The sequence below is a fragment of the Fukomys damarensis genome, unplaced genomic scaffold, assembly GCF_012274545.1.
Source record: "Fukomys damarensis isolate Sample0158 unplaced genomic scaffold, DMR_v1.0_HiC HiC_scaffold_39, whole genome shotgun sequence".
In the NCBI taxonomy this organism is placed as follows: Eukaryota; Metazoa; Chordata; class Mammalia; order Rodentia; family Bathyergidae; genus Fukomys; species Fukomys damarensis.
This window is the reverse complement of record NW_022900951.1, coordinates 100125050-100149995: the sequence shown is the minus strand read 5'-3', so window position 1 is coordinate 100149995 and position 24946 is coordinate 100125050. Positions and strand designations below refer to the sequence as shown.

General features: G+C 34.7%; 1 protein-coding gene and 1 pseudogene across 3 annotated transcripts in view; both read left to right on the top strand.

Annotated features, from left to right (window-relative positions):
- The window catches only part of Thoc2 (THO complex 2), a 119900-nt gene that overhangs the window by 66508 nt on the left and 28446 nt on the right, over nucleotides 1–24946 (top strand). For all 3 annotated transcript variants that reach the window (XM_033760164.1, XM_033760165.1, XM_033760163.1), the window contains exons 13-22: nucleotides 6226–6267; nucleotides 6685–6815; nucleotides 6913–7014; nucleotides 12125–12209; nucleotides 13093–13186; nucleotides 13594–13674; nucleotides 16595–16691; nucleotides 19022–19139; nucleotides 20316–20495; nucleotides 21516–21680. In XM_033760164.1, the coding sequence (XP_033616055.1) occupies nucleotides 6226–6267; nucleotides 6685–6815; nucleotides 6913–7014; nucleotides 12125–12209; nucleotides 13093–13186; nucleotides 13594–13674; nucleotides 16595–16691; nucleotides 19022–19139; nucleotides 20316–20495; nucleotides 21516–21680 (1095 nt within the window). The remainder of the gene's footprint in view (nucleotides 1–6225; nucleotides 6268–6684; nucleotides 6816–6912; nucleotides 7015–12124; nucleotides 12210–13092; nucleotides 13187–13593; nucleotides 13675–16594; nucleotides 16692–19021; nucleotides 19140–20315; nucleotides 20496–21515; nucleotides 21681–24946) is intronic.
- On the top strand, nucleotides 14096–15009 carry LOC104855647 (annotated as a pseudogene).

The following is a 24946-nucleotide window of genomic DNA, read 5'->3' as shown; positions in this document are numbered from 1 at the left end:
TGGGATCTTGCTTACAAAGCAGGCAGTAGCACCACTGAGCTAAATCCCTGGCTGTGATTCTCTGTATTTGCTTGTCTGCCTCTAGCTTTAGGGGTATAGTGGTTTACCTTGTGACTTCACTTCTCTTACAGATCTAGGAAAGAGTTAATTTTCAGTTTATTCAGCTTTTTACCTGTTATTAGGACAGAGTGAGGACTTCAAAGCTTCTTAAACACTGAACTAGAAATTGGATGTCAGCAATTACATACTTAAAAGATGACAAATTCTTTGTTAGTTATGACCAATTCCTTGTTGCATTTTATAATCTAGCTGATTTAATGGATTAAGTTATTTATGATTATGACAGCTAATCTCAGTGGAACTCTTACATGAATTCTGAGTTAACTAATGTAATGTTTACCAAATCTTTTGTCCTACTGCCTAAGTAACTTGTCCCAGATTTCATAGTTGCTATGGGATAGAGCTATGATTTTAGTCTGTACATCCTGACTTCAGATCTGACTGAGGTAAAAATTGTCATGCTATAATGCTTGTATAAATATAATGTGTTTGAAATTGAACAGATAATAGGTCTTCTAAATTGCTTTATTATTTTGTCTCTATAATCTCCCATTTCATCCTGTTAATCTCATACCCAAGCTTTTCTTCTTTTACTGGGTTATTTTTAAATACTTTTTGTACGACTGAATATATAGCTACTTGGGGAGACTGCACGTCTGTTCTGTGTTGTGTACTTTCTTCTAGACTACATTCATTCATCTCATCCCAACCTGTCCTGTCCCATCCTTTCCCTTCCCCTCTCTTTTCCCTTCCTCCTTCTCTCCTTTCCCACACCTCCCCTTCCCTATGCTTTCCTTTCCTTCTGCTTCCATGGTTACCACAGCATTTATTTTCACCTTAATGTTGGCATTTCTCTTCAGACCTATTCTTGATAAAGTCAAAGTGAATCATTATCTCCTTCCCACTTTGATAATGATCAGTTCCTACTTAAGCCACAAGTCTACCCTTTAAATATTTGGTTATGTTTTCAACCTTTTAATACTCTAGGATAGGCAAGTGAATGAGTTCAGTGGAGGCTGAATATAGCCTTTTAGAGGACCTCAGTTCTACTTTCTCCTCAGATCTGTTTGACCATCCTGTGCAAGACATATCCAGCCAAGTGGGTATTTGGCTCCTTGGGCTTGACTCCTTCACTCTTCCAAGCATGTGCCTTTGAAAAATAGCAAGACTTGATAGGCGATTTTTCCTTTGCCAGAGTCCTTCTGGACTTTTCCTCACAAGTGTTTTTCCTTAGGCTACCAACATACCTTGCAGGCCATGTTACCAAAGATTCTATTCCACATCCTTGCTCAATACTATTGCAGATTATGTTAGTGGCACAAGTCATATGACACTGTAGTACTAAAATATCATTTGATTGTTCCTACAACTCCCAAAGTTAATAGCATAGGTTTCTCTTTTCTTGCTTGGTTGCTGGTGGTTAATTTTGTGCATTAGAAAAAAAACTTGTTTATTGCCTTAAGAATTTTGGTGGGGAGGTATTCCATTTTGCTTCACTCTGCCATCTTAATTCATTTGTTTGGTTATTCTTTACACTATTAGTTTCTTTTGTTGGCACTTAGTAAAAGCTGAAGTGTTACAATTTATTTCATAGATAAAGCTTAGAAAAACCTGATGGGAGATGACCTTGATGATAGTAGAAAATAGGTGTGACACTGATATTGTGGTAACATAGAAAAATGTCCTTTTTCTATATCTGAGATGTCCTTTTTCCTACATCTAGTATGAGTTGGATACTGAATTATTTCATGCCTGTGGGGTTTTGTTAGCCAAACTATTCCATAATAAAAATTTAGGTTGCTACAGTAAAAATGTAATTTAAGCCAGTGGTTCTAAAACTCCAGCTTATTAACTACATTAGAAATTTGTGGCTGCTGATGTTTACTGCTTTTTGCTTTTCATCAACTGTTAGGGAAGAAGATTCTGTGATCTTGCTTCACTCCACTTCTTTTGAAATTGTCTCCCTTGGTGGTATAGCTTAGAACCCAAAATGGGCATTCTTTTTGGATAAAGGTATGGGGTTCAGTACAGTGGCATTGTACCATACCTGTGTTTAATTTATGTGAGTGTAACTAGACTTGTACTATCAAAATACTCAGTGTATATGCATAGAGGGTGAAATTTGAGATTTAATATAGTGGGTTATTTTTCTAAGTTATGACAGTAGTTTTTGATGAGTTGTCTTTATGTATTAGTATACTTTAATTTATTTTTGTCTGAATATTAAGTGCTACTTTAAAGTAGCAGCTTCATTTTCTTCTAAAGCACATTTGTTGACTTCATATTAATTCTTTTGTTTACATTTTAGTGATAATCAGATAGTTACCCTGTTGAAATTCACGTTACAGATCAGGTAACTGATCAAAAGAAAATTTTTGAAAGGAAAGAAAGTTTTTGTTAGGATTTTGTGGGTAAACTAGAGGAGCTATGGATGTATCTCTCCATTTTAAGTAGAAACAAGTTTTGTAAGAATATTTTAAAAAACAATCAAAATTTTTCATTATACTTCTATTTCCAAATAGAGAAGACACTGCTATTATTGGCATCATTCCTTAAGCTCCCCAGTGTACTTTTGAAAATGTAAAAGGTCTTACACAAACCTTGAGAACAACTCTGGTGTTAGAGACCAAGTTTAATCCAAAACAAACAGCCTTTAATGAGTCTGACAAAGAACCATTAGGATGTTTATATTTACACTTATATTGCCTCCTATAATAATTGACTTGAACTTAGATAACCTTATACTGAGTACGTTCATGCTCAGTCATACTTAAATTACAAATCAGACCTCAGCATTTTTCCAAGTAGTTAAAAGAGATAAAAATACAAGGATAAGCTGATATTAAGTATTAATAGGCAAATGTAGACTCTGTACAAATAGTGTATACTTTCTAAAGTGCATTTTATATAAGAAAAATAAACTTTTAAGTATGGCCTAAATGCACGCTATGAACAGTTTATTCAATTCACGCCCCTCCTCTCCAGTACTTTGTCTTCTGAAAACGAATTTCAAAATTAATTTGAGGAAGAAATCTCAAAGTATAAAAAGGAGAAGTAACACTTGACAGCATTTATGAAAATGTTTACCTGTTGGAGATTTGGGCATTTGCTTACTCAAGGGCATAGCAGATGCTGTCAGATCCCGTCTGTAAGGGTCTATGTATCAGGTCCTTACCATTCCACTGTGTGCTAGTCCACTTTTCAGCTGCTGTTACCTGTCTGTCTTTGTCTTCACGCTTGTGCCACACAGGCCAGGATTGAATTGGAAGGGAAGTGTAATACTCATCTCACTCGTCCCCAGCTTTCAAACAATGAAAGACAAGATTTGGTGTAAAACTACCATGTTCTCAGGTGGAACAACCTACAGTGAATTTCTACACAGACTCAGACTCTCCAATGGGTTAGAAGTACATTTATCTATAGGAATAAATTTTCATGGTGATTCCTTTGATAACTTCCCAAATAAACAGTGCCTGTACTTTAATAAATTCAGGTCTGTGGGAATCCAAACCAAAACACAGGAACACATTACGTTAAACAAATTCAATATAGAAACTTTAATTTGCCCTGAAGTTAGGGCAATTTTGTTGTTTTGTTTAATGAAGAGAATCATTTAAAAATATAGCACATATACATATTTATTAAGGGCAGTGAAAGTCTTGTACTTCCTCAGCTGCTTAGAACCATTGTGTAAAACAGAGTAAACTTACATAGCACAACCAGTATTTTAACCAAAGTAGTTCTAATTGGTGAATTTTTGAAATTGAGTATAGCTATATAGCAGGGTTTAGGAGTATGTTTTAATATTAAAGCCCCTCTCACAAGTTGTTTACTGCGATTTGAATGTTACTTATATGGTGAGTAGACCATATAATTTATTGTCTAAACTAGGACTCGATATTGAAAGATTGTGCTATTAGTTACACTGCAATAAAAACCACCACAGATTGGTAGGTGACCATTTTATTATTATATGTAAGTGAGGAATCGAACTCAGAACCTTGTACTTGACCATAGATGCGGCATCACTGAGCTAAGTCCCCAGCCCCAGTATAGATTTTATTAACCTAAATGAAATATGGTAGAAGGCAGTACTTTTAGTAATAATTCTTTCTGCACTGTATCAGCTCCTCTGTTTTTATGGAGTGATATCGGAACTTGTTTTGGGTCATTGACCTTATGGCCTCTCTAGATATAATTGTGAGTGCTATTTCACTCATACTTAAAAATTAAATTGCTAACAGTACATTGGCAATTATAGCTTTGATCTTCAAGTGGTGTCACCTTCTCAAAGATAGGAACTTTGTCCTGCTCATCTTAGAATTCCCAGTGCCTGACACATAGTAAATGAATGAATGAATGAATATCTCTTGTCCTTCTCCTCTATTTCTGTGTCCATATTTCAGCCTGGCATTTGTTAAAACTTGTGTGAAAGAGAGTCTTACAGTACTTTGAATTAAAAAGCAAAGTAAACTGAAAGAAAAAGCATCAAGAGAGTGAAACCACCACTCTCTTTTATTGATTTTTTATTTGTTTATCTCTTTTATTTATTTTACTTAGCATTTTACCGCCAAAAAGAAAATTGCTTTTATTTGCATGTATCACTTGATTTTTATTTTATTTTAATTTTTATCCTTGCTGTAATTAGCCTTTGTTTGGAAAGTTGTTTTTGTTTGTTTTTACTGTTCTAAATGGCTTTATTTTGTTTCCCATATTTCTTTTTCAAATTTTCTTGGTTATACAATCTAGAGAATTGATACATAAACATTAGAAACTAATATTAGTTACCTAGAAAGAGAATTAGGCTGACCTGGTACCTTAGTACCTTTGTCAGGTTTGTTTGAATCATACTACACCATGAAAAGGGGAGTTTTAACTGCCTTAAATTCTAACATGATATACTACAAACTTAATTCTTCCAATTATGGCATACCCTCATTTCTGTCTCCTGTTGTATACCCAATATGCCACTGTAATTACAAGTTGCCCACACCAAACCAAACAAATAAAAATAACTACTGCAGCTTTTTTTCTGTTGAGCCACTCCTCTGTAACCCAGTCCTTTATTTGCTGACAGGTTGACTTAATTGTGGTCTGTGAGAGAACCCTAACTTTTAAGCCCATTAACTAGGGAGAAGAAAAAAAGTATATCTGTATGTATTTTCCCATAAAGGTAGAATGGAAGGTCCTCAATTAGTGTCAGGTAAAAATGCAGCAAAGAAGTTAGACTGGTCCCAGTGGTAACACCCATTGAAATACTCAAGCATGAAAATGCATACATACATAGAATGCTGTCATCTATGATGAAAATAACCCTCTTAGCTACCTATTAGCTTTTCCTCTTCCGTTATTTGATTTTTAATTATGTCCTTCTTAGAAATCTAGATTGTCTTATAGATCACATCATCAAATGTATCACTTTAGGGTTCCACCTGGGAATCACTAATAAAATATAGACTCACAGTCCATCCAAGTTAGACATTGGTTTTGTCTTTGTCAGCAGTGTTACTAATATTTTGAGATTAGTTTCATGGACTATTTTTGTAGTTATGAATTAAAATATAGCTTTAAATTTCTTTATATTTGTCTATCATGGCTTTCCTGACAATAGCCTGCCCTACTTCCTTCAGGGTGTACTTTTATGTTGCTTTTTCCTCTCTTCATCGACCCAAGCTCACTCTGGAGAGCCAGTTTTTCCTCTAGCTTTTCACTTTTACTTTTTCAAATAAACTTTACCACTGAAAAAAATTTCTTTGTGTTTAATTTTTTTCTTTCTTTCGTGTTTGATTTTACTAATGCTGTAGAGAAAAATCTAGATTAATAAGCCAAATGTGCTGATTATGATTTTATAATATTTAACTGTATAATAAACACTTAGATCAGTTTTTAGGATGCTTTGGTTTATGATGATGAGATTGAAAAGAATTGGTTTATAAAGCTGACTCAAGATTCATGTATGTCAAAGAAGATTTGGAGGTTAGAAATCTAGCTGAAATTTTAAGATGGTAATTATAATAGACTAGAACCTACATGTGTGTAAGAACAGTTGTTTTTTTTAAACAATCCTTTTTCATGGGCAATTTAACCTTTTTCCAATTAGAAGCTATATTATGACAGCATAATTTTAATCTTGTTGCATTTTATTAAATTTTTTTAAAATTTTAGTTTCAGTCTGATGGAAGCAAACAAGAAGATAAAGAGAAAACGGTAAGAGACTGAAAAAAATCAAATGTCTAATGTTTGTCTAGGCATAGCATACTGAAAATTTTACCGTGAATGTTCTTTGATCGTCTGTGTGAGTAATTATTTTACACTTTACATGTTGACCACAACTTTTGACAACTCATGAAGTTAGGTTTTAAGTTTTATACCCCACCTCCGAAGATGAATGTATTGAGAAAGGAAGTGAGATAAAAGTCCCTCATTTCTTTGTTACTCTTTTGCTTCCTTCACCCCATTTGCTGTCATGCATGGAGAAACAAAGTAAGGACAGTGGATAGGGCAGAGAATTGGATATTTTATGTTTTGAGATTGACAAATGTAGTTTCCCCAAGAATAGCACAAAGTTATTTTGAGGATGAATTAATGTGGACTTCTTACTGAAATTATTTTTTCTCTTCTTAGGAAGTTATCCTTAGCTGTTTGCTAAGCATTACTGACCAGGTACTACTTCCATCTCTTTCTTTGATGGACTGCAATGCTTGTATGTCTGAGGAACTATGGGGAATGTTTAAAACATTTCCTTACCAGCATAGGTAAATACATACTTTCATATTTTTAACAACTAGTAATTCGACTGTTAACCTCTAATTGTTTAACTTTTCCTAATTCTTCATCTCATCATTTTTAAAGATACCGTCTGTATGGCCAGTGGAAGAATGAAACTTATAACAGTCACCCACTTTTAGTAAAAGTTAAAGCTCAAACAATAGACAGAGCCAAATATATCATGAAGTAAGTCTTAATTTATTTTTCTTTATATTAATCTAAATTATATCTGGATCTAATTTACTTTGTTTCAGCTAGTTCATGTCAGAGCCTTAATTTTGAGACAACTGTATAGCTAATTATAAACTGCAGATAGAATGAGTTTTGTGGTTTTAGCTCTTTTTAACTACCAAGTTAGTGGTTTCAGAGTTGTCTAGGTATAAAAATCTAATAATCCCTTTTAACACATTATTTTATCTGTTAGGATGATGTACTGGACATACAATTATCTCCATAGAGAGACAGCTTTTGAGAAATTTCTCTTTTTCTCTTTATTTTTATGTCATTAAAAATATAGGAGTGATGTTATTTCTACTTTTTGGTAGTCTATTTGAAGTTTGATTATAAAAATTGTATACTTTAGTATTAGTTTAGATCTTAAATATACTTGCTATATTGCACATATTTTCTTCAAGGCTGTTGTCAATTGTCATTCCTTTTATAAATTCATGTTTCAGTATGGTTATGAATGTAACTGTACTGTATCCCTAAAATGTACCAATAAACTCAATTAAAGCTGAAAAAAAAGTCATGCATTTTGTAGTTTAAGTAGATACATTATATAACAGTATGCAGTCATATTATCCTTGCCTCAAGATATTGTCTGTCATCACAGTCTACCTGGAAAGCTGGGATGTGCAGGGTCACAGTCTGGCTTTGAGGTGCTGTTATACAGGATGTATAAACTACTGTGGAAGGATAGACAAGAGAATGAGATATTTCACCTGGGAAAGTTATTGTGGGAGAGGATATTAGGCTTTAATCTGCCTGAATAAGTTCTGATCTTGAGTTATTCAGGTACAGTTTGTAGCTTAACAAAATCACAGATGATATTTATGGAACCATTGCTAGGTATGCTAGACACTGATCTAAGTGCCTATTTTTGTTTGATAGTAAGTATTAAATTCCTTGAGTCCATCTTATCTACTCTCTACTACCACAACCTTCGTTCTTTTGTCTGAAGCACTGTATTGCCTTATTTTATTCTCTTGCTTCACAATTCTCTGATTAATTGCCATTGCCTGTAGGTTGTACATCTAGCTTTCTGGCATGGTGATGCAAGAGGTACTCCTTGATCTTTTCCTCTCTATATCATCCTCATTTTCTGCCAATTTGATCTCCAGCTGTACTGAGCCTGTTTATGTTTCCCTATGTATACTATGGTCTCCTTTCCTTCACTCTTGCAAATATTTTTTGTTTCCTTTATTTGTACAGGTTTTCCCTTACCTTCCTTTCCCTTCTCCATGTAGTGATTCATGCTTGGAGAGAAGCTTCAATGCCACCTCTGAATTCTTCCCTAGCACATACTACCCAACACAACAGATTGTTCTTTATTTGTGCCACCACTATTCTTTAGGCAAATAATGATAATGTATCACTTAGAGACATGGCTGTGATGGTCTTTGTTTAATTATCTTTTTGAAAGTATGCTTTAAATTTTAGTAACTATAAAGAGGTATACACATTCTATGCATCAGTGAAATAATACAGTATTTGTCTTTCTGTGCCCAGCTTATTTCACTTACACATACAATTCTCCAGTTGCATCCATGTTGCCATGGATGACAGAATTTCCTTTCTTTTAAAGGTTATATACTATAAATGTCTTGAGTCTGTCCTTCTTTATGGCTGAGTAACATTCCAGTGTATAGAAAAACCCACATTTTTTTATCCATTCGTTGGTGGATGGGCATTTGGGCTGTTTCTGAGTTTTAGCTATTATAAATTGTGTTGCTATAAACATGGGTATGCATTTTTCTCTGTGGTATGATGTTTTTAATTCTTTTGGGAGGATACCCAGATGAAGAATAGCTAGGTCAAATGAGACCTCTCATTCTAGTTTTTTGAGGTATCTCCACACTGATTTTCACAGTGATTGCACCAGTCTGCACTCCCACCAACAGTGTACAAAGGTTCCTTTTTCCCACAGCCCTGCCAGCACTTGTTGGTTAATTCTTGATATTGGCCATTCTTTTTTGGAGTGAGATGGAGTTTCTGTGTTGTTTTTATTTGCGTCTCTCAAATAACCAGTGATGTTGAGCATTTTTTATATATTTGTTTGCCATTTGTACTTCTTTGAGAATTGTCTATTCACTTCAGATGCCCACTTTTGGGTTGGGTCTTTAAGTTTGGGGGGGTCTGATTTTTTTTCAGTTGTTTGTATGTTTTAGATATTGGTCCTTTGTCTGAGGGACTAACACCTAGAATTTTTTTCCACTTGGTGGGTTGTCTCTTCACTGTGTTAGTGATTTCTTTTGTGGTGTAAACTCTTTAAGTAAAATAAATCAGACACGTGTAAATATTGCATTCGTCTCTCTGGTATAAGAAACAAAGTGTAAATAGGGACCAAAATGTATAATAGACAATGTGAAATACGAAAAACTTGTTAAAAAGAAAGTGGGAACTAGAGAGGGGGAGAGGAGAGGAAGGAAGGAAAAAGAATGAGAAAAGGAAAAATGGAAATGGGGCTTTTGTAAATGAGGGAAGAGGGGTTGAAGGGAGAAGGGAGGGGAATGGTAAAAAAGAATCAAGATACATTATGTACAGGTTGAAATTCCCTGTGATTCATGTGATCTATCTATATCTATATGTATATACAAATTATACCAACAAAATTAAAATTTTAAAATATAAAGATTGTACATTGAAAAAATAATTACTAGAGGCTACTGGAGAGGGGGAATGGATAAGGATAGGGAAGGGGACGATGTTGATCAGAGCTTATAAAGTTTCAGTGAGGTAAAAGGACTAAGTTTTGGCAAACCATTGCGCTGCATTGATGACTGCACTCTGATGCCAGAAAGTTAATTAGCTTAGCTTTTGCTAGAAAGGATCAAGAGCCATTAGAATATATAAACCAAAACATTACCTTGTGTTTCTTAAACATACACAGTAAAAAAGATATATAGTAAAAAGTCTCTCACCTCATGTTCCATCCATTCAGTTCTCTCCCCAAACAAAAAAAGTAACCAGTATTTAGATTATCTTTCTAGAAATTTTTATGTATATACAGGGCAATGCAAATATATTATCCCCATTTTTATTTTATTCATAGCATATAAGTACTTTTCTAAGTTTTTTCTTTTAAAAACAATATAGAAATTTAAAAATGATGTTAAATGTTTCCCCAGCTTGAGAGTAGTAGTAATGGTTCATCCTTGTATTCCTAATGTTTAGTAACTTGTCATAATAAACATTAATATGAATAAAAATATGTTAATACAGAACAGTGAGGGAATTTTTAATATACTTGGGTTTTGTTCCATTTTTTAAATTAATTTTATTGGTACATTTTAGATATACAATATAATGATATTCATCATTGGAAATGTGTACCTTTACATAATATATTTTGGTTCTTATTTTTTCCCCCATTCCCCTGCCCTCCCTTCAACCCTTCCACCCCTCCCTATTTACAAAGACTTTGTTTCCATTTTTTCCTTGGTTTTGTTTACATTTGTAAGCTGTAATTATTTTTTCTCAGGGATTGAACACTATGAGCTTGATATTTGAACTTTTTTACATTCAAAGTGGAATGTATTAATTTGTCACTTGTTGAACTTCACAAAATTTGAATGCCTCTTTTAAACATTGAGCTTGTAGTCAGGCATGGGGGTGCCTGTCTATAATCCCAGCACTCAGGAAGCTGAAGGGGAAGATCACCACAGGTTAAAGGCCAACCTTGGCTGCATAGAGAGTTCAAAACCAGCCCAAACGACAAAGCGAGACTATGTCCTAGAAAATCCAAAACAACAACAGCAACAAAAACCCTGAGCTTGCTATAGGATGTTCAATAATTCATTCTACAAATGCTTATTACTTGTGTTGTATACGCCAGATACCATGGTAGCTTACGTGTAAAACATAAGAAAATATTCCTTTAACTTTTGTTTGTTTTTCAAACAAAAACAGTGATAGAGGCAGAAGGGAATGGAATAAAAAGCCAGGTGTGTTTATGTGTGTGTGGGTTTATCCTTGGCAAGTAGGGGGATCATCTGACATATGGCTAGAAATGGGGGTGGTAAATTTGAAGGTGGAACAGAATATATCCAAAGGTTAAAACTAATCATTTCTCTTCTCCATTGGAGGAGGGTGGGGTGGGCCATGAAGAGTAAAAGGAGAAGAGAAGCAGCCGATAAATAAAATCATTTTAATTATTGGGCCTTTTTTGTCATAAGAAGCTTCTTCAGATAATTATATCAAGTTTGCTATTTTAAGATCGGTCCTATTCTTTGAATTATAAACTGAATTCATAATTTATTTTCAGTTTAGAAAGCCTCTCATTTCATTTGTAACCTCACATTTGTTTTTAGATTTACTATGTAATTCAAAAGAGTTTAAGATTCTGTGTAATTGTTTTCACCTGTAAGAATTTCATTGCTATGCTTTCACAGAATATTGGTAAAAGAATACTGAGCTGGGGGAAGAAGTAGAAAATATTTTTTAAAAATACCTGGAAATATGAATGAGAACTTATTCAGGAGTGTCACATTAGCTTTTACTCTATAAAGGTGACTGAACCAGATGGCATGAGGCCTTTCATTGCATCACACCAAATTGGATTTCTTAATCACTAAACTGATAAACCCTTCTAAATCTAAAATACATATGATTCTCCATAGAAAGAATTTTATGTACTTGAAGTATTTATTAAGAATTTTAATGATTTAGTAGACCGTTACTATAAAATGGAAATGTTTATTTTCTTTTATCTTTTTTTAAATTTTTTGAAACAGGGTCTTGCTATGTACTCTAGGCTAGCCTCAAGCTCACTGTGTAGCCCAGGTTAGCCTTGAACTTGGTATAGTCTTTCTGCCTTAGCCTCCCGAGTGCTCAAAATGTATATTCTATAAATGTTAAACTTTTAACATAAAATTTCAGTATCCTCTGGGAGCATTCCTAACAAATACTCCAGTTACTGCAGTAGAGTATAGTGTATGATGAAGATAGTTGTTTACATTGATCCATTTTGGATATTCAGGAAAGAATTGCTTTTGTACCATGCTGTTCCAAAGCTTTCGGCATTATGAATGATGTTACTTAAGATGATCCCTGCCACCTTTCTCTCCCCTTTTAGGAGGCTAACCAAGGAAAATGTGAAGCCTTCAGGAAGACAAATTGGGAAGTTGAGCCACAGCAATCCAACCATTTTGTTTGATTATGTATGTTTTGAGATTAATATTGTTTTAAGGGATTTTGTTGTTGTTGTTTAGTTGCCTTTAAATCAGCACAAATGGAAAAAGAATGAAGTAGTGTTTTAAATGTTTGGTAGTTTTAGGGGGAATATCTTTAGCAAGTGAACTGTCAGGTTCTGCTAAACCCAGAAGTTATTACAGAGGGCCAGGGATATAGCTCAGTGACACAGTGCTTGCCTGGCAAATGCAAGGGCCTGAGTTCGATTCCAGGTACCAAAAAAAGTGTTACCATATAATATTTAATACATTGATTAATTTTTCTAGTATACATGACAGTGCTAATATTATGAACACTGCTATCTTGTTTATTATATTTTGATTTATGTTTTTAGAAATATTTGAATAGCATTTAATTGTGATTCCGATATAATCTTTTTTATTTTTAGTTTTTTTAATACTGTACTAGGGTTTGAAAGAGGGCCTTTGCATTGAGATACATCCCTGGCCCTTTTCTTCTTTACTTTGGCACAAGGTTTTGTTAAGTCACTAAGTTCCTAGCCTGGGCTCAAACTTGGTGATCCTCATGCCTCAACTTCCCATACTACTGGGATTACAAGCATGTACCACCATACGAGGCTATTTATTTGATTTTTTAGAAAAATTCTAAAAGACACTTGAGATTAACTTGTCTTTGCAAAATCCAAAGTTAAAGCCCCTCAAATTATTTACTGATTTGAAAATGTAGCCTAAGAAAATATTCTTGAAGGCAATGATAGAGTAATAAGTTTCACATAAATATGAAATTATAAGTGTTTCTTCTGTTTTGAAAAACTGTACCTATTACTTGGCATAGTAGAAACTCTTTTATTTGTTTAGTTAATACCATCTATTCTTTGTTGCTGTCTTCCAGATCCTGTCACAAATACAGAAGTATGATAATTTAATAACACCTGTTGTAGATTCATTGAAATACCTCACTTCATTGAATTATGATGTCTTGGCCTGTATCCTTGCAAATGAAGCAAAACATAGATTTTAATGATGAATAATATTTACTTTCTAAGTAAGCATCTAAAGTGGATTCAGGTGGTTGATGTGAAGTTTGGTCAGTAGAGAATTTGAAAGAGAACTCAAGTGTATATATACATGCATGAATACTTTTGTGTTGTATAAAGGGAGAGATGTTAGCTTTACCAAACTTCTTCATATAGATGAACACTGTCTTGCTTTCTGAAAGTTGGAAAAGAGGCTAAAGAAGAAGAGTTGGTACTATGATGAGTGAATTTTTCAATAATTTATAATAATTTGAAGCAAAGAATTTTGTTTTTCCCCAAGATATGACGTTTCTTTTGTTTAAGGGTCTTTCTTTGTTATAGATGTAGTGACAAAATATTTTCTTAACATATGAAAGATTGTATCATTGAAGCTTTAGCTAATCCAGAAAAGGAGAGAATGAAACATGATGACACAACTATCTCCAGCTGGCTTCAGAGTATGTATTATTATTTTTCTCAAAGATTAAATTACTTTTGATGCTAACTACTATATTTTATTACCTATGTTTAGAGACTTTTAAGAGCTTATTTTCAAGAGGTCTTTTTAAGAGTATCTAGCCACTCAGCTTGTTCTACAGATTGTCAAAGTTCTTGGCTGTGTTAAGAGATTCATATAGTCCCTACTACTTGTTATAACTCGAACCATTTTTTTTCTTGAGATCATTCTTGACTACGATAAAATTTGGAGACTATTGGGGAGATAAAAATCACCTTCTCTTTGACTACTACTATTTTAGAGGAGTTGATCTTAAGGGAACTGGCAACATTTCTCCTTCAGTCCCATGATTCTGGTCATCATTAAAAGAACAAAAATTTGCCTTTCCTCGTTGCCCAGGCAGGCTCCATATGGCATTGTTCTTGATTCCCATCATAACTTAAAGGGAAACTTTCACAATGTCCGGAGCCCTTGGTGTTGTGCAAATGAAGGAGGAAGATGTCCTAAAATTCCTTGCTGCAGGAACCCACTTAGGTGGCACCAACCTGGATTTCGAGATGGAACAGTGTATCTACAAAAGAAAAAGTGATGGAATCTACACCATAAATCTGAAGCAGACCTGGGAAAAGCTTCTGCTGGCAGCACGAGCCATAGTTGCCATTGAAAACCCTGCTGATGTCAGTGTCATACCCTATAGAACACTGGCCAGTGGGTTGTGCTGAAGTTTGCCACCGCCACTGGAGCTACTCCTATTGCTGGCCGCTTCACTCCTGGGACTTCACTAACCAGATCCAGGCAGCCTTCCAAGAGCCGAGTCTTCTGGTGGTTACAGATCCCAGGGCTGATCATCAGCCCTTCACGGAGGCATCTGATGTCAATCTGCCTACTATTGCTCTGTGTGCACAGATTCTCCTCTGCGCTATGTGGATATTGCCATCCCGTGCAACAAGGGAGCTCACTCAGTGGGTCTGCTGTGGATGCTGGCCCAGGAAGTGCTGCGCATGCGTGGCACTATCTCCCGTGAACACCCATGGGAGATCATGCCTGATCTCTACTTCTACAGGGATCCTGAAGAGATTGAAAAAAAGAGCAGACTGCTGCTGAAATGGCTGTGACCAAGGAGAAATTTCAGGGCAAATGGACTGCATCAGCTCTGGAGTTCACTGCTGCTCAGCCTGAGGTTGCAGACTGGTCTGAGGGTGTGCAGGTGCCCTCTGTGCCCGTCGAGCAGTTCCCTACAGAAGACTGGAGTGCTCAACCGGCCACAGAGGACTGGTCTGCAGCCCCCACTGTTCAGGCCACTGAGTGGGTAGGAACCACCACTGAATGGACTTGAGCTGTTCTGCAGACACTGAAGCAAAGTGGAAAAGAAGTTGATGGAAAATAAAACACAAGTTTGGGAAAAAAAATTTTTTTTGACTGTTAACCAAAAAGTCTAAACACTTGTCTTTTTAAATTTCTTGTACCTTTGACATTTTAATACCAGTTCTGTTTCTTTCAACCTGTTTTGCTTTTGAAATCTTTCAGTAGTTATTATTATTATTTTTTTTTTGGTTTTTTTTAGACAGGGTCGCACTATGTAGTTGAGATTGACCTGGAACTCACTATGTAGTCCAGGCCGGTCTTGAACTTACAGAGATACAGAGATCCTCCTGCCTCAGCCTCCCGAGTGCTGGGGTTACAGGCATGCACCACCACGCCCAGCTCAATAGTTCTTTATTGTACTATAAAGTTTGAAATATTTGTTGTGTAAATGATTTCTTCTAAAACCAGTTCATTATTGTTGTAGCGTCATTTTTCCCCCCTCCAGCAGTCTAGGTTCCATTACTACAGAACTTCTTGAACTTTCTGTAGATCTTTTGCATGTTATTCCCTCTACTTGGATCCTCTTTCATGGCTGTTCATCTCCCCTAGTTCACCTTCTGTTTATTTGATTTCAGCATAGGAGTCATTTTGTTCAGAAAGTTTTCTTTATGTTCCTACCTGCAAGTCTGATGAATTAGGTGCTCTTCTTTTACTCCTGTTGAGCCTTTTATTTATCGTAGGCATTGCAGTTTATTTTTCTGTATCACTCACTAGTCCATAAGATCATTAAGAGCGGGACCTATGTTATTTATGTGCTTAGTAAACAATTGTTGAATAACCTACAGGTTACTAGAATCTTCTCCTTTTGTCTGGATTGTAGTTTTAATCTCACTGTTTCTTGGTCTGGTAATATTTACCTGTTTCTTTGGCCCTCTACCATTAGCAGCATTTTTTGAGATAAAAAGTAATTTTCCTGACTTAAGACATTTGAGGAGCAGGGTTCTTGTTTAAATTTACAAAGTAATCTGCAAGATTTTGTTGTTTCCCAATTAATCAGCGTACACAAGTTTAAACCACTACCCTACTTTGTGCTGTGTGTCCACAAGGAACTTGTATATCCTTTATTCATTTTTTTGTGGGGGCAGTGGGTTTTTGATACTGAGTTTCACTATGTAGTCCAAGCTGGCCTTGAACGATGTAGCCCAGGTGATCCTCCTGCCTCTGCTGCGAGTGCTGGGATTATAGGCGTGTGTAACCAACCATGCCCTGGTACTATCCTGAATTTGCCTCATCAGTCATACAAACCTAAGATGATGTTGCAAGGGTTAAATGAGAGAGTCAAAATAAAGTGCTTGGTATAGTACTTGAAATATGTATGCTTAATAAATCTTAGCTATTTTTATTATGAAACTTCATTCATTGGCATCAGTAGTATAGTTATGCCTACCAAATTTTGTTTCATTTAATTCTATTATTTACTATTTTTTATTTATCAGCAATATAATTATGCCTACCAAATTTTGTTTTAGAAGTTGAGTTAATTGAAGAAATGACTCTTAGTGTGCTTTCTGTTTTATGAACTGTTTTGATTCTTACTATTCTTTAACTTCATATAGGTTTGGCTAGTTTCTGTGGTGCAGTTTTTCGTAAATATCCAATTGATCTTGCTGGTCTTCTGCAGTATGTGGCCAATCAACTAAAGGCAGGCAAAAGGTAATCATAACAAATTACGTATAAATGAAATTCAATAGTTAATAGTACTTCTAATGATGTTAGAATATTGAAATTGCTATAATCCTGAAAGACTGCTGTAGTATCAAGCAGAATAATTGCTTACTTATTTACATGAAATTGTTTAATTAAGGAAATCATAACAATACATAAAGGAATCTCTTTTTTTACAAGTAAATAATGTTTGAATATATTATAATTCACTAAAAAGACAATTTTACTTTGACTACCTATTAGGCTTTTGAGTAGTTAACAGTGGTATACTGTGTATCCTTTTATAACAAAACATTGATTATGCTACTGGACAGTAATGGACCTTTACCACATAGAGTATCTGGTGGGACCATGTTTATTTTAAGTGAATATATAGTATCTTTGAGGCATAATTTTGAATTTGAACTTTACAGATGTGTAAGGCTTACTTGCTTTTTGAACAGTGTTCTCTCTGTAAGTACAAAAATTTATTATATTCTGGGCCAGTACCATTGCTTAGAATTTGAATTAATGTATGTGTAGTATGATCAAATCTACAGTGTTTAAATTTTTATAAAATTACTACAATGAATGGCACATTGCCATGAATCCCCCTCGGCATACTCCCCCTGTTTTGAATATACTTATCCTATCATTCTTGCCAATTTCTGAAATAGTTCTAGAGATTCTCTTTCATTTGTTAGTATGCTGCCATGACTGCATTCATATCTGGAATTGTTACAAAATATTTATCTTTTGTGGTCATTTTGACCTTGGGCAGGGGCCAAAAGTCTCATGGTTGCCAGGTCTAATGAATTAAGGTGTATGAGGATACATTGTAGTGTTTTTATTTGACAGAACTTGCCATAAATGTGATCAGTGAGGTGTGCTCAAAAAATACGCTGAAGGCTTAAATAAAATTATTACTGTAAAAGACTTACTGCCAGTGTTCCCCTCAAAATATTTCCCCTTGCTTGAAACACACTCCATTGTTTTTGTAGTGTAACCTTTACTGTAATTTTTAAAAATACTATATATTTGATCACTCCTTGTATATTGAAGTTCACCAGTAGATGAACTAGAATCAAAGAATTGAAAATTGTTTCCAGAAGCTTCTTAGTAGAAAGCATATGAACGAAAATTATAAGTTGTCTGATGTTCTAAATAAATATTCAAGTAATTATTGACATTCTTACTTGCCCTTTGGGGAAATTCTTAAAAATATGTAGTCTCGGGATTTTTTGGTACATCATTTATGATATGCTCACTTCTCACTTATTCCTATGTATTTTAGTCTTCTCTGTCTATAGTCTAATAGGACATGATATTTTCAAATTTATAACTTTTCTGTAGTGTGAATGTTTCTGTGATCATGTAATTAAAGTTTTTTCAAAGAAAATTAATATTTTGTTTATACTTATATTATTTATGTCAGGCTATATTGATTTGAAAAACTGTCTTTAGAGAAAACAAGGCAAGTTGAGAAAACAAACACTCTTGACAAGAATATTAGAAAACTCTTCCCTTGCCTCCTGGTTTATATCCTGTTGTGTCATGCTTTACCTTTGGAAAAACCTAGAAAATCTTAGAAGTAACATGTGTTATTTCCATTAACAGGCCTTAATTTTGAGACTTAAAATGCATACCTATTGACACATAACTAAAATGTACTTAGGACTGGTCAACCATCAGGTTTAATTACCAGTTTTTGCTTCTTTCCCTTTTATAAGTATGTATGGCCATCCTATAAATTGATTCATTTTTAATAGTTGGATTCTTTAGAGAGATGGCTTTATATCATCAAAAATATATTTGCCATCCTGTATTGGGAAAAGAAAGATAAATGAAGGATATTATTGGAACAGTTGATAAAAATGCAACATGAGTGATAGGTTTACTAAAATTGATCACTGTGCTGTGATTGTGTAGGAGAACAGCTCTCTTAGGAATTTTATGGGTTAAAAGGCCGTGTGTTAAATAATTTGCCTTCAAATTGTTAAAAAAAAACTGCGTGTATGAGAGAGACGGGAGGGAGGAAGAGAAAATATAAACGATAAAGCAAACAGTAAAAATGTTAAAAATTGTAAAATTGGGATAAAGGGTTTATGAGTGTTCTTGGTAATCTATTGTTAAGTTTGAAATAATTTTCAAGTAAAAATTAAACATACAAGAAATGCTTTTCAATATAGTTCTAAGGAATGCAGTTTTCCCTTTAAAATCACATTACTCTCCCTATATTATGTACAAATCACCATGCATTCTAAGTATATTAATTACAATGTATTGTCACTTTCATATATATAAAGTTTTAACTGTAGACTTCTTATTCTTTGGAATAGTTTTGACCTGCTTATATTGAAAGAAGTGGTGCAAAAAATGGCAGGAATAGAAATTACAGAGGAAATGACAATGGAACAACTAGAGGCTATGACAGGCGGTGAGCAGTTGAAAGCTGAGGTGGGGCTGCTATTTTTCTTTATTGACTATTTAAACGCAAAATGTGCACTGGTGCTCCCTTACCCACGATTTTGCTTTGCAATGTTTCTATTACTCCCATCAACAATGGTTTGAAAATATTCAATAGGAAAATCTAGAAACAATTTATAAGTTTTAAATTGATTTCTGATCTGAGTAGCGTGATGAAATCTTGTGCCTTCCCAACCCTGTCTCATCTAGATGTCAGTTATCTCTTTGTCTAGCATATTTGTACTGTATATACAACCTGCCCATTAGTCACTTAGTAGCCATCTTGGTTATCAGATTGTTCATCCGATTGACTGTCACAGTAGCTGTATCATGTACTCCTTATGTAAGTAACTTAGTGGTGAATCACAGTGTCTATGTCCTTGATGTCATCACATGTATGTATGTTGTATCATCTACATCCTAAGAAGGGTGAGTATAGTACAATAAGATATTTAGAGAGAGACCACATTCATGTAACTTTCATTATATATTGTTGTGGTTTTTCTAATGTATTGTTGCTAATCACTGTACCAGATTTATAAATTAATCTTTGTATTAGATATGTATGTATAGGGAAAATATTTCATGCATGAAGTTTCATACCATTTGCAAATTCAAGCAGATTGTTGTGAATCTTGGAACCTATCTTCTACTGAGAAGAGGAATCCTATTTCATGCATGGTCATAGTGTAGAAAACAAGCAATTTATAAGTACTATACCCTCTTCTCTCATTCTCTTTCCTCTTTTTAGAAATTGAGATATACTAATTACTGTAACTTTTTTTTAAAAGGGAGGGGGAAATAGAAACAACAGTAAGTAATATATTTGTACTTAAAAGGAATTTTCTGTGGTCCTTGATGTCCTGCTGGTATAAATCTTAACATAGTTACCTTATTGATTCTGTTCTGTTTACTGAATAAAAAGTAATCCTTTATAAAGATCTGCAACAGGGGAAGGGAAAAATATGCAGAAGTCTAAACACAATTGACAATTACCTTTAAGCCAGAGAGCATAATCAGTAATATTGTCATTAAAATAAATTTTTGAAGAAGGTGAAGGAATGTACAATGCAGGAATATTTCATTGGAACTCAGCTTTCCTGTCTTTAAGAAAAAGGCACAGGCTATGTGTTATACACCAGTGAATTTGTATCTTCACTTATGCAGGGTGGTTATTTTGGCCAGATCAGAAACACTAAAAAATCCTCTCAGAGATTAAAGGATGCACTGTTGGACCATGATCTTGCTCTTCCTCTCTGTTTACTTATGGCTCAGCAGAGAAATGGGGTAATCTTTCAGGAAGGTGGAGAGAAACATTTGAAACTTGTGGGAAAGCTTTATGACCAGGTAAGTTAAATTAGCTTTTGTGTTCATGTAGATATTTCAATACTGACAAAGGGAGAGAGAATGAGATGTAATTTGAAAAGTGTCATTTTTGCACATCATATGAGTATGCAACAATACTAATGTCATATAGGAATTCTAGAAATAGGGCTTCTATCTCTGTGCAAATTATGGTATGGATTAGCTAAACTGTGAAGGCCTTGACATCTTTTTTCATAATATGATTGTGTGATTATATTTTTAGATGGACATTAAAGGCCTTTCTTGTTGGAAAATTTGGATTCTTTTTGTTTTGAAAACTTGGTTAATATAAATATGTGGAAGCATTAGGATTTTAGGTTTGTTTGTTTGTTTGTTTGTTTGTTTTTGTATCTGGGATTGAACTTGGGTCCTTGAGCTTTTGAAGCAAGCGACTGAACCACTGAGCTAAATCCCCAGTCCAGTTTTTAAATTTTTAATTGATGTAGAATAATTGTATGTGTTTATGGAATGCAGAGTGATAATTCAATACATGTATACAGTATGTAATGATCATAGTGGTAATTAGCATTTCCATCTTAACCATTTATCATTTGTTTATGTTAGGAATCTTTGATATCCTTGTTTTGAGTTCTTTGTAAAATGTATAATAAATTATGATGTTATAGTCACCCCACTGTAGCTTGTACAATACCAAAAATTGTTCCTCTATGTATTTTTTTTTACCCATGATTGAACCTCCCTTCATCACCCAGCTCCAACCCTTCTAGCCTCGTGACCACTGTTCTGCTGTCTACTTTGATGAAATCAACTTTTTAGCATCCGCATATGAGTAGAAACATGCAGTAATTGATTTTCTGTACTTGGCTTATTTCATTTAACATCATGTCCTCTAGTTCCATCCCTATTGCCACAATAGTATTAGGATTCTTAGTTGTTAAAACAATTGCTAAAATAATAGGCCTTAATTATTTTGGAAAATGTTTATGTTGGTTTTGGAAAATGTTTAACGTATCTGTTTTTGGTCTTATTTTTAAAATTTAGTGTCATGATACCTTGGTACAGTTTGGTGGGTTTTTAGCATCAAATCTAAGCACAGAAGATTATATAAAGCGAGTGCCTTCCATTGATGTGCTCTGTAATGAGTTTCATACACCCCATGATGCAGCATTTTTTCTGTCTAGGCCAATGTATGCACACCACATTTCGGTAAGTACAGTTCCCTTTGTTGCCATTCTTGAAAGATTCCAAATTATTTCTCAATCACCTGATTTTTTAAATGGATTTTACTTTGACTTAAATAGAGCATGTCTTAGTTATCCTTTTGTTAATATTGATATCTGAATAGTGTACAATGCAAATGTCCTTTTTAGGTCTTACTGGTTTTATAGTTTTACTATTACTGCTTCACTGTTCAGGTTGATGCCTTATGTATGCTTTAGAGCTGTAGTTTTCCAATATTAGTGTAGATGAGAATCACCAAGGAAGTGTCTTAACTCGAAATCCTGTCACCTAAAATTCTAATTCACTAAGTTGAAGAGTACCTGGGAATTTATGTTCTTTCTTTATTTTTTGGTTATGCTTGTTAACATTATGTGATTTCTGATGCTTATGAATTGGAGTATGTCACTCTGAGAGGAGTTCCTGTTGACTAGAGACAGCCCTGTTTCTTCAGTGAGAATATTCCTGTCAGATGATTGATTGCTGATACCCATAAAAGGGGGAGTGTAGGACTACCCCATCCTCTTAAAGATTCTTGTCTTCTTTGTTGTGTAACTTGTAGGAGGGCTAGGTTCATGGTTCTTGTGTTTTCTCTACTTTAATGATACTATAAATAAAACCCGCCCCAAAGTAAATTGGAAACTTCCAAAGCATGACATTCCAATAGTGACTATATTGAAATTCAAGTAAGGATGTGAGGGAAGAAGGGATAGCCCTCCCTGATCTGCCACCTGGACTGTTTCCTTGCAAAGCAGTGACCTTTAATGGGAATTTACTTTTCCTTTCCCCTTGGCACCATGGTCAGTTCACAGAGCCCCAGCATATTCATTTTTCTGTAGGCCTGGATTCTGTCCCTTCTGTTTATTTGTTGTTCTTAAATCTGTACTTCACAGCGTTTTCATTTCAGATTTTGGAGAAGGTTTTGGTCTTTTTTCTTAAATCAAGATTCCTTCTTTATTCCCAATAGTAGAGGTATACAAAAAACTGGTAAGAAATTGAGTTGGAACTGATAAATTGGCCATTTGCTGTTAAGTGTTTATGCACATCAATTGCTGTAGTCCAGTGGTGGTGAATGTATGGCACATTTGCTGCAGTGAGCTGTTTGTTATCACTAAAAACTCTAAAAGATTCACCATCACTCTTATAGTCTCCTACTTCTAACAGCTAACTCAATATTACTTGATTTAATTGCCATTTTATTAGCATTATGCTATCTTTTCAGTCTAGAGGAGGAACAAGGATAAAGGAGTGAGGTCAGATAACTTTTTTTCCCTTTAGAATCTCTCCATCTGGAGAATTGTGTGCTGTCTTTGTGTAGAACCTTTCTGCAGTAGATTAATTTCTATAAGGGACCTCATTTCTTTTTTTTTTAAAGAGGCCTCATTTCTTAAAGTGCTGAGTGGAATAATTGTTTCACGTTAGCTATACTGGAAATTGAATGCACTAATCAATAGTAATGAACCCTAGCAATGAGGAACACGTGTTACCTGAACTATTACCAGTCACAAGCAGGTCATTCATACCAGTAGCTCTCTTTTTTTCTAGCCTGTGTAAAATATTGTTTCTTTGTCTTTTAAGAAATACAAAATCTAATAGAAGAAATGACATTTCCTTTAGCTATATAGTCCAAGTAGGAAAAAAGTCTTTACCTAATAGGCCACATATCCCTCTCTCAAAAAGGAGTTCTTCAGCAACCGAGGGAGCATTAGACAGGCACTTACGCTGCCCTGGGGATAGTTGCATTTGTTTCTTAGGTGAAATCCTCTCTTGAAGATCTTTGATGATAGAGGAAAAATGCATGAGTGTTAGAGGACTGCTAGGTCCCCTTCATAGAATGGCTACCACAAGGCTGTCTTGGGAATAATTCTCCAAACATTGCTCAGATTCTGAGCCGACAAGAGCTTTTTGAGCAGCAATCAGGAGTACAGCAATAACTTGAGTTCAGTTCTATTCTATACATTTAGTTTGCCAAGTTACGAGATGTAGTAAATGGTTTGATGTTTCACTTGAATGAAGATGTGAGTTTGAAGTTCTAGTTAACTTGAGATAAAGAAACCGTTAACCTAAGTAAACGTGAGGTATAGCTATCTTTTCTGATCAAGACTAATTTTTCTAACTAGGGACTAGGAGGGGGCCTTGTGATAGAAATTTACACATTTAGAATCAGAGGACTGGGGAGACTGGAACTATCAGACAACCCTCTTGTACTTATAACTTAATTTTCACTTTTAATTGTTGAGACTTATCCTGAGACACAGGTCTGAAAGAGGCTTTCCTCTAGTTTAATTCAGTATTTTTCAAATTAGGTAGCTGGGCTGTCTTTGTAGGTAGTTTTAGAACTATTTTATTCCATATTGTGTAAGAACCTTAGGAGATGTTACTCTGTTCATCTAGATTCATATTAGTTACCTTCATTAAGATCTACTTTCTAAATTTAAAAACTTTTGTTATTCCAGTTGCTATTTTCTCAGGTATCTGATGTAATTGAGACTCACTGTCACATAACTGTTTTTTGTAGCTTTGTCACCTGTGTAACCTCAGTAGCTATTAGCATACTCTCTAATATGGGAATAATAGATTAATCTTCCGATTTGTAGAACAACTGTAAGACTATTGGGTTCTGTTTGAGATACCCTGTGTAACAATGAGGACTTGTTATGTTTTCAGTCCAGTAAGCTTAACAGTAAAGCAGCACCCAGGGCACTCAGGAAAAGGGAGTAGGGAAAGAGGGCAGCTGGATTATAAGGAGCTAAGACTCTTGCCTTACAGTGTAAAACTGGAGCAGAACCTTTGACCACTGACTATGTAGTTTTGGGTTACATGTGTAGAAATAGTTGATTTATATGCTTTTCTGACATAAAGGAGCAGCCAGTTTTAGGGTCACCTGAAGGATGATGTGTAACCCAAGTGAAGTTTTCTCTGTGAAAGCTCTTTCATCCTAAAGAGACTGAAGGATGTGAGACAATAACAGCAATTTTACTTTGTAGTAATCTTTTTCACTTTTAGTATACACTAAACTAATATGCATTCCATTCCATTGCATTAACAGATTTTTTCTCATATAATTAAGAATATGGCTTTCCAGAGAAGCTTTAGCAACAGTTCTCACTTGGCTTTAAACTTCAGTATGCCACAGGTATTTATAGAAAATTTTATTTAGCTCTGAATTAGAGTAACCAGCTGGTCTTGGTTTGCTTGGGGAATTCCCGGTTTTAGCACTAAATTCTTGTGTCCTGTGAAACCCTGAAAACCCT